Genomic DNA, 11,301 nt, shown 5'->3' on the forward strand with positions numbered 1-11,301 from the left:
CATCTTTCTAAACCTCAGTCAAAATAAGTAGTCTCTATTAGGAGATAGCTTATGAAGAGAAAGTGGCTACAAACATAAGAAAAACATCATTCAACTTTATCACTTACCATTGAAACAAAAATTGTCGCCACTCCACAAAGTTAAAATCAATTTTGAGTTCTGGTTAGTTTCAAATTAAAATGGCTTTGATTTCAAAAAGTGTACATTTTAAAACAGAAAATTTTACTTAGCTTCCTAAAACAATGGATAAGTAATTTATTTTAGCTAAGTAACATGTGTGTTATGTTAACTTTTGTTAAAACAACATAACACAAGTTTTGTTTAAAAACTGACAAGTAAAATGTGGGAACACTTTTACTATCTACGCTTTCTGACTATTTACCTCTGTAGATCATTTGAATATGGGTAATGAACTATTATTTACAAAAACATAATTATAAATTCACTTTGCAAACAATCATTACATCTTCCAAAGGAAAAAAGTGTTTTTATTAATGTTTACAAAAATATTTATATAAACTTAAATAGTATTTTTCATACACGTAATAAATTGATTCACAACTAAAATATAACCTGAAACATACACTTTTTTTAACTAGACCCTTTGTGACAAGACCAAAGTGGGTAAACAAGATTAAAATAATTTATACGTCACACTCAAATGGTTAAATATTGCTTTAAAAACATGTTAGAATTTGGTATTTAGTTGCCTTTAATTACTAAAACATTACATCGACTAAAATTTAGACAAATTTATTAATTTTGTGTGTGTGTTATTTTTACCTTTAAAGTTCATTTAATTCTATAAAGGTTAAGCAATTTTGTTATTTTTTATTTAAAGTATAAGTTAATAATTTACCACATTTGTATCAAACTGTTATAAATTTTCTATATACAATATGAGGTTGAGCAGTAGAGAGGTCTTGATAGCCCTAACTCAGCCTCTTTAATAAAAGCATTTTTCATTTCACAGCTTCTTTCAAAAAGTAATTTAAATGTTTATGATTACTCAACAAAATAGCTAATCAAAAGAACCAGCCTAATGCAACAACGGGTTGCAACGATTATTTTTCAATTTGCCAATTTGAACAAAATACATTCTCCAGAACTTTGCACCTTGTTTTTATTGTATGTACAGTAAACAAATATCAATATATAATATTTAGCATATAAACAAAAAGGAATTTTTGTTGTATAAACCAGGGACAATTAAGTCTAACATTAAACATAAAATTAATCCCATATTAATGATGAGTATTGAATTCATTATTTACATAGCCTTGATATCATCTGAAATATTGTTAAGACCCAACAAAATGTATGCAAATAGTGTTCTTCTATATATATTTAAACTATATAAGCTACATTTACAGAAGAGTTCTTCCTTATTAGAGATAACTATTGTAGTGACAAATTACAAAATTGTGCAAGGTCTAGAAAAAGTTACAGCAGATAAAATTTTGGGCCAACACTTTCAATAAGAAAAATAAATATTTTAAAATACAAAATAATTAAGCTTAACTCCAGTTAGAACTGTTCAATGACATTTACCCCCATGCAGAGTGTCATGCATAAAATAGTGTTGAGTTCCAACTTTGTAGACACTAAAATTACAAACAATTAATTTCTTTTTAACGTCTTATACATGTCATCTACGATTAATGAACAATAAATTAGATTGTAATAGGCAGGAGCTCAGATCTGTTGTGGCCTTCACATTTATTGTGATGTGGAAAATTGTTGCCAGCCACTCGTTTAGTGAATGCTACAAAGCCAAAAACTTACCACTGTCAAAAAACCAGAAGTGATATATTCTGAACCAATTGGTGTTACTCGACATTATACATTCAAGGGATTTATCCGGACTGAAATGAGATGTTGCAAATAACTGACACTCAACTTTCAATTCCAAAAATTCCTTTATGCAAACATAATTATAGACAATTTTTATACTTGTACTGAGTTGTGTTGCCATCAGAGAAGGCAGTAATCTTTTTAACATGAAAAGGCACAGTCTACTTCAAGATTTGTACAAGATGTTTTCTAGAAGGACTGTATCTCATCTCGTATGATGAAGGAATCATTTTTGACTAAATCACAATTGATACGTGGCCTTCTATTAAGTTTTTGTATATTTCATTATAGTGTCCCTTCTGTTGATTAATTATAAATATATGTATTTTAAGCCTTATATATAAATATACAATAAAACTCAGGTGCTTTTTACTACTGTTTGCATTGAACACCTAGTACCTTCATCTATTATTTCATTATTAAATTTGTTATACAGTAAATCTTTTAATTCACTAACACTTGGGTATTCTTTACACACATTGATGTAACAGTGCTGAGAAGGTGGATTGTACATATCTTGACCAGACACGAGGAGTGATCAGATTTCAAAGGTACTCACCACCCAGGACAAAATTTTGCATTTTTGTTCGTCATAACTTATTTTATGTTCTGGTGTAAAGTGCTGAAACCCACATTTTGTGTTCCACATTGTCCAGGAAGGATGTAGTCCTTGCGTCTTCGCTTACAAACCTTTGAAAAATTAATCTGACTTGTTGGAACTTTTCCTTAAATAAGCGATATATTTCTTTGAAATTTGCTAAGACTAATCTCTTTTGTACCTGTACCTCTCCATCTTTATTTCTAATGGTGATGATCTGTTTTACCAGGCATTTCTGCTTTTCAGAATCCAGTCAGTCTGTATAATTGAAAACACTCTTTTCAAGAATTACAAAAGGTAATATTGAAATATTGTGGCCTAGCAATGCCAAATTAAAACATAAATTAAACTAGTTATATTGTCAAAATAAAAATTACTAATAAAACTTTTACTTAAACATTAATTTAAAACTTATTATGGATTTAACAACAACATTTTCATATATAAATTTATAAGTACTAACCAAATTAATTAGAAGTACTACATTGACTGGCAAAGGGAGATAGTTTCACACCTAACTGATTGCAATCGCAGAACACAGTACCTTACTTATTGTACAATGTACAATGGCTGCTCACACCAAACCGGTGTGAAAGTAATAACATTTTTGTTATTTGGTACATTTTTATATTATTACTGGGCTACACTATTCTTCTTATTATCTTTTCTTAAAAATTGCTCTTTCAAATTTTTAAGGTGTAAATGAATCATTTTTTTCCTATTCATCCTAAATCACAATTTTTTGTATAAGATTATTCATGTAAAATTAACTTAAAAATAATGCTTATTTGCAAAATTATTTAAAAGTAATCCACAAAAAAAAACAAACACGATTGTTTACTTAATTAGCTTTGAGACATTTTATATCAGCAACTTACACATTGATCTTTATCACAATAATTTTCTTCACCACTTTATTTGCTTACAGTTATCAGTAAACAACTATACTATAAAAGAAACTTGTTAATTTCTTTTGCTACAGGCTCGGGATCATCCAAATGCAAATGATGATTTCCAGCCATGATAATATGCTTACTGTTGGGGGAATTTTTCAATATGATTTCTACTGTTTTTTTGAAAACTTTTCCTTTGTAATTATTATGTACAGTTCCATTTTCAGCCTGTATAGACAGAACATCACATTTAATTCTACCTGACAATTTCAGTAAAGATTCTTCAGTTAATCGGCCAAATGCGTTGAGTTTCACTCTGACATCTCTAGACAAACAAACGTTGCCACTTTCCAAAGTAGACATCCCTCTACTAAGTAAAATCTCACAACCTTTCTTAGAAATTAAGCCTCTTCGCCCTTTGTAAAGCATTTCTAATAATCCCTCATAGCTGTATTCTGGTGGATTTAAGCTTTCTTCATACTTCAATATTTTGTCCATTGTATTTCTCATTGAACTCACTGTTGTACCTGGCAAGACAAACATCTGGTGGCGCGCACAATCTATGCTGATGAACTTGGAAACTTCCTCAGGGTACACAGCTGAGTAAACGAAACTGAGATTGCTCCCAAAAGAATGACTCAGGAGCACCATAGGCTTCTCCCACTTGTAATAATGCCTGATGACAAATCGCATCAAGCTCACAGCGTCCATGAAGTCGTAAGGAAACCCTTGTGGGAGGTGAGAAGACCACCCGTGTCCAGGTATGTCCAATGCCAGTACAGCGTCCACTTCCAACATAGGCACTAGTTTATCAAACGTCGCTGCGTTGTCCTGCACACCATGAAGGGCCAACACTGGCTGGACATCTTGTCTTCCCCACCACTTTCCTGCAAGTCAAAACGACGATTATGGCTGTATTCAATTACAAATTCTTATACTTGATATAATGAAATTTAACGAATTAGTGATCAGAGATGCACTTTGTGTGGCTACATATTTAAATTACATACAAAGTTTAAAATAAACAAGCATTTATAAAGAGAGCTCTTTTAGTGTTTGAAGTATAATATTGAATTAAAAATAAACAGTAAAACTTTAATTACAGCCTTGTTACCCCTATGCAATTTGAGATATACTATAATTTAAATGGTCTATTTTGCTTTTATATTTTACTGCTTGTTTTGGGATATCGTTCTTATTCAGGTTGAACAGGAAAATTTAACTATCCACCTACTAATAACAGTTCAATCAATTTCTTGTTACTAAAATACATTTAAATAAATTAACCAAAAATTATACTGTTTTGGCGTATATTTATAGTCAAGTTCTTTTACTTTAAGAAACCACATGCAATTTGTATTGTTTTTTGTAATTACCATAGTGTAATCTCATCTTAAAACCTCTAATTGGAATAAATTATGTTAAATTAACATTAACTTCTTAATATTAATGCTATAAATGTATTGCAAAACAAGATTTATTTAAATTTCAAATTAGTAGTGCAAATAAATATATACAAAACAATAAATATTTTTGGCAACAAGTAAATTAAAATAACAGTTTATAAAAAATCACAATTTTTCTATTAACTCAGATTTACACTTCAAACTGTCATATTGAGCATGTCTCAAAAAATTGCTTTTTGGTATATAAGTTGTGCCCAAAAAGTTTCCGCTGCTGGCCAATTGTTGCGGAGCCAACTTCTTCAACTGTGAATGGAAATGGTCTGTTTTTAGTGGGCCTTCCAATACTGATGCAATTCTTTATATTCTTTACATTCCATAACATTCTTAGTTAAATTACATGAAAAACATAAAACCAATATTTAAGACTTTTATTGTTTTGTGAGGCCTTTCGATAGCGAGGCTATCTTCTTCAGACACATCACAAAAGAATATAGCGTCTGAAGAAGACGCTATATTCTTTTGTGGCCTCACAAAACAATAAAAGTCTTAAATATTGGTTTTATGTTTTTCATGTAATTTAACAGTGACCAATATAAGCTCCATCTACAGCAACATTCTTTGTGCTCCATCCAGCCAGTAAGTCTCAGTGTGTTATTTCATATATTATTACATGTGTTTGTGTCACTATGACTGAACTTACTGAGCAAAGATTATCCATTAACCTTATCCATTACCTGAGTGTGTAAAGACACTCGGTAGGCCATGAAGTGTGGTCCATACCTATCTCTCACTTAGCTCAAATAGAATTACAGGTCCTCTCAGCTTGGCAAGCCACAGCTAGTGGCCTGGCTAGGTTCTGGGTCAACACTTGGCGCTTGCATATCCACGTGTACATTACTTCAACTCATATTTAAATAAAAGTATTTCACCTTCAGATCTTTTAATTAATTAGATTTAAATTAAATTACGAAAGTTAGAGCTTTGGATTATCTTTGAACTTAGGCCTAATGGTAAATATTACCTGCAACATGTCCCCATGGAACTGGGATTCTAATTTCTGTACACCTATGCTGAACATTTTTCAAGGGTGAAGACGAACTAAATCGTTTTCCATTTCTATACAATACTGTTTGGATGTTGTGTGAACGGTAGAAATGGTGAAGTTTGGTGAGCATTTCTTTCTCTGAAACTAATAACAAATCTTTGTATAAGAGGTTACAGTTGAACAAAATGCTTACAAACAATATTATTCCAACCAAAAATGTAACTACTATAGGCAATAAGTTGCACAACTGTAGTAATATATGCAAAAAGATTGTTATATCATTAATATAGAAATAAATAAAGTAAAAAAAATAATAAATATGAGTTTATAAATCAATGTAAATGGTAGATAAGTAGATATCCTAGTGCACTAAGTGAAGTTTTCAATGATTCCTTAGTGGCTATGTTGATACTTTTGTTTTTCAAAACTAGCTCTGGATGATGATGACATGATGAGAGTAATGAAAATTCTGGCACAAATGCTTTTGTTATTCCAAATGTATCTGTAAACCTATATCAGTAAAGGATGTATTCAAAATAATCAGCTCATCTGACAACAAATGGTACACAGTTCATGATGAAACATTAATCAATGTAATAAGATATCCTTCCAGTCAAGTAATTAGACAATTAACACATTTAGGAAATTCTTCATTAGTGAAATGAATTCCCTCAAACCAGCAGTAGTCATACACGTGTAACACCTACTAAATTGCATGCAAAGCGGCGGGTAACTGCTAGCAGTGCAGATATATGAGATGTAGTCTAACTTTTACTATACATTTAAAGTCTGTTATTAAACCTATCTAAGTTGTCTTTTGCCAAAAGTAGGCTGCTCAGAACTGTTTATGTGTGTATATATTTTCTTGATAAAGAGAGAGAGGTAAAATCAGCTTTGGAACAAAAAATACTAAGACCGGAGTAAATTAAAATGGCCATAAATATACACTTTTTAACATATTATCTTGATCGTGGCAACAAAGCAAACTCAACATTTGTGTCGGAAATATAATTCCTCAAACCAGAAATGCTTATACACGTATGCAAAATTTACTAAATTTTATGCAAAGCCATAGTTAAATGCTAGTTAGGCTATATTGCTGTTTGACTTATTACTTACACTTAGTCATTTTTGTACTTTTCTTTAAAATTTATTTTACATTGCAGTGCTTTTTTTATTTGAATTTTTAGGACTAAGACTTTTGAATGCTAAATACACTTGCATTTCTGAAAAATATTAATTTGTAAAAAATTCTAATTTTATTTATTTGCTGAGATACACTTGACTAATCGAAATTGATGGAGTTATTCATTTTTACATATATTTTTATAAAGTGATTAAACATAGTTGCCCTTTTTTTGTAAATATTGGGTTTAGGGACAAACACACACTTGTTACAATGAATCTTATTCTTAAATATTGTAAACTCATTAGCCTAATGAATTTATTTTATTTATTCAGACTGGTATTTTCCTGACTTCAAATCATGTCATACATCATAAGTGATCTGATGTCAGAGAAGTTGGATAATCTAGGACTTGATCTGTGGTTGAGACAATACCGGTAAGAAATGCCCCTTGCTATCAGTGTAAACTTCTGTGACACCCCACACTTCTGGCAGAATGAAAAAAACATCCATCGAGATAGTACCAAAATTCAAGCTCAGATCACGTGAGCACATGTAGAAGAATATGAAAGGTTATCTTCAACTTTATATATTTATAATTAAATTTACACAATTATGTTTAACCTAATACATAAATAGTAGATAAGGACTTTGTAGTACAGTACCCAATAATTGTGTTGTATAGCGATCAAATTTGAATAAACCCACTTAAAATTTTATTAGTTTATCAGTTTATGTTACATTGTAGTGTGTTCACTGATAACTAACATGTCATCACAGTAATAGGTTAATGGAACGTAATATCTCAACACGTTATTTTGTAATAGGTTATTAACAAAAAACAATTTCCCATCTCTAGCAGCCATTACTCGAATAGGTCTACCATAAACATGATATAACTTTGAATTAATTTGAAACAATAACGTTGAACTGAATTACATTATAGACTTTTAAGATTGTATTATAGTAAGCAATATTTTTATATGTCAAAGAAATGTACACATTTTCGATTATAGAAAATAATACAACTTTGTTTATACTAAGTTTGAGTTGCGTAGTACTTAAAATTACTTAGTTAAACATGTCTGACAGCATTGAAACTGTTCTAATTATGATTTGATATTATCGATCATTCGAGTGTTGGACGCTTATCTCACTGCTATTCACCATAACATTATTACTTTTATACCGGAATTTGAAATACCTATAACGTAATTATTTGGTTTAAGTAGTTACTGAGAATTCTTTACTCACAAATATTGATGATTCGATATTATGAATCATTCAAGTATTAGACCCTTATTATATTGCAGACATCAGTATAGGTTACACATAGATTTTAATGGAAAACGCCTAAATAGTCACTAATGATTTATTTACATATTTAACATGAAGGATTAAGAATCCTAAACAATAGATTATATAATATACAGCATGGCTTCTTGACAGAATAGCCAAGTGTCCTAATATAGGGTTAATTAACTTAAAGCCAAGAACTTATAGGTGGAAATCTGGCTAGTACTATTGCAGGTATAGATGGTTTCAAAGAAAGCAATAGGGGCATAGCTAATAAACATAATATACATTCCAAGTTTGTCTTAATTACCTGTAGGTTATTTGTAAAATGAGGAATTCAGTTCCCTCTTAGAACAATTTTGTTCTTATGTGTATTGAACATATAACCTATGTAATGACACTAAATTATTTGCTTGGTATTTCAATAAAACAGTCAAAATAAAAATAAATAAAAAGAATGTTTAGATTCACCCTAATAATCGAACATTCTAATCACCCGCCCCATAACCAAGAGCTAGTTCTGATTTTAACTATACACAGAGGTAAAATCTTGCACATTATAAAAACACCACAACTTAAAGCAACACAACTAACCCTCCCACTAACCACTACCAGCAAATCAACCACAACAATTCAGTCAACTCAGCTGGTGAGTGTGCATTTTTTACGCTTATGTCAGATGTTTTTAGTTTATGTTTTGGCTTGAAGAATAAGTCATGGAACATAATAATCATATATACATATAAATAAATATTTATATATATTATATATTTCAGTGCTGTACATTTTTAAATCTCATAGCTAATATCTCATAGGTTGTGCAAAACTACTTTTTCAGGTAGTAAATTATCAATTTTTATATTGCTCATATAAGTTTCAAGTAATAAAATATTTCTTCATTTTCAGAATAGATTATAATAAAATCATTAGAGAAATAGAAACTGAAATAACAACAAAAAACTGTTTTATTCAAGCTAAACCTTGAATAACTTTTGACGCAGACACGAGATTATAATTATGATACATTGGATACAACTTTTAGAACGCCAAAAGGAAGGTATATACAAATATTCAGCTTATTATCTCTCATTACGAGGTAGATCTCTTTTTATATTAAAATAACTATTAATCGGTATGTGTAAAGGCAGAATCAGATACGTAGCAGATCTTATCTTGAAAAATACATGCAGAATTGAAAACCAAGATAGGTGAGTGGTATAATAATAGGATCGAGGAGTGATAAAATACAAATAAATATTCCTAAAATATAGTAAGTGGTAGCTTAAGAGGAGAAGTATTTAGAATTTTTTTATTCAATGCTGAACTCTTTAATGGTTATTTTATAAATATATCAAACCAAATTAAGGACGAATTCAATTTCAAGGAAATACATTATGCAATGATGTTCCAGGAAATAATAACAATTTCATAATATTTTAAATTGATTAATGAAACCTAGATTCAAATTGCTGAAGAAATTTCAGTTAAAACCCTCTTCCAATATTGATGATTTATGCATGAATGCATTAAAACTTTATAACTAGATCGCTGGTGGTAAAATTGCCTGTAAAATTTCCAAGGTCACTTATATTATTAAGAGCAGTTATGTTAAGAACGTGTGGAATTATTCTCAAATATCACTCCAGCCAGTGAACAAATGAAACTTAACTAAAAAAAAACCAATCTGTAACCAAGTTTTCTACACATAACGTAGCTATGGTGGGAAGGGTTGATTCAGTTGAGTTAAGATCCATTTCACCTGTATAGAGCAGTCTGAAATCTGTACACCTGACGAGGCAATGAGAAGATCTATTCATCTGGATACCCGTGTGGGACTGGCATCCTCATCGGCATCAGCCACTGTCCCAGATGGGATCGTGGGTGATGTACCATCCTCGTCGTGTGCTGCAACTTCTAAGAGAGTGGCAGGAACCCACCTTTTCTTATCACTATTCCAGTGACAAGGGTAGAAAACCTTTCCTCCCTCTTGGTTTGGCCCTGAAATTGAGAACAGTTACCTATCCCTTCCTTTCCTGATGTTCCCACCCCTACTTTACCTACAACCCCAGACTAAGGTGTTATGCGACCCGTGCTGAGAGTCTCGTGGCACTGGGGGTATATTCAGTGTCTTCAACGGAGCCTTCTGGGAACCAGGGGACACCCAGTCGTAATTACCCTTATCTTCCTAATCGGGTCACTGGGAAGATGGACTGCAAACACCCGGTTCTCGTGGGAACAGAATGGAGAATGAAAAAGAAAATAAAAACAAAACTGAAACTCAAGAGGTAAGCGAAACTCAACCAGAAGAGCTACCGATTGAGCAATTAAGAGTGTCTGAAATGACCTCAATGGAGGAAGACAGACTTCTCTTGTCAGAAGACGAAGTTCGGCCGGAAGAGCCAAAAAAGAAGCGGCTCTCGAGAGGCGAACTACGAAAGCGGAGGATTGAAGAGGCTGTCGCTAGAGGTGACCCGATAATCCCCCGGAATGAAAGGCAGAAGAGGTGGGAAGAGAAAAACCGAGCTCTGATAAAACCACACAACGAAGCCGGTTCCTAAAAAGGGAACTTGGTTGTTGTCGGGGCCCCAGAGCAAGGGAAAACTCATTCCGTACAAGCCCAAAAACAACAAACTCCAAGCTATGCAGGTGTGAAGAGGCTGCGATCGCAGCTGAAACCTGAAGAACAAGCAAAGGGAGGGGAGAAAAGAAGGAAGGGGCATGATGGAGGTGTCACTAAGAAGACACCCGAAACATATACCGAAAAGATCTCTGTGGAGAAGCTGGCTATTGTCCGGCTCGAACACCAAGAAGTAAAACTATCGATGGAAGAAGCCAAAAACCTGAAGAAAGTGCTGGGCAAACGCGCCTTTAAGGGCAAAAACGTTAGTATGTCCAGCTGTCATGCTGAAGGTGGAGCGATAGTGGTCGGCTGTGTAAACACAGAAACTAAGGAGTGGCTGGAGAAGTAGGTCCAGGAGCTGAGTCCTTTTGAAGGAGTTCAGCTGAAAATGGGCCCAGCTAAAAGCCTGGTAAAGATTTTTAAGGTGTCAACTTTCATCCCTAAGGACATCGAGGTGGACAGC

The 11,301-nt window shown here is 32.4% G+C and overlaps 1 protein-coding gene across 1 annotated transcript; it reads right to left on the reverse strand.

Annotated features, from left to right (window-relative positions):
* Positions 1-2,238: 2,238 nt before the first annotated feature.
* On the reverse strand, positions 2,239-8,831 carry LOC124362703 (probable serine hydrolase). The gene is made up of 3 exons (XM_046817418.1): positions 8,529-8,831; positions 5,773-5,940; positions 2,239-4,232 (listed from the first exon to the last, which is right to left on the reverse strand). Exons 2-3 carry the CDS (start codon positions 5,924-5,926, stop codon positions 3,400-3,402), a joined length of 987 nt encoding a protein of 328 aa, XP_046673374.1. The 5' UTR covers positions 5,927-5,940; positions 8,529-8,831; the 3' UTR covers positions 2,239-3,399.
* Between the last annotated feature and the right edge of the window lie 2,470 nt (positions 8,832-11,301).

Source organism: Homalodisca vitripennis, chromosome 5 (genome assembly GCF_021130785.1).
Source record: "Homalodisca vitripennis isolate AUS2020 chromosome 5, UT_GWSS_2.1, whole genome shotgun sequence".
Lineage (NCBI taxonomy): Eukaryota > Metazoa > Arthropoda > Insecta > Hemiptera > Cicadellidae > Homalodisca > Homalodisca vitripennis.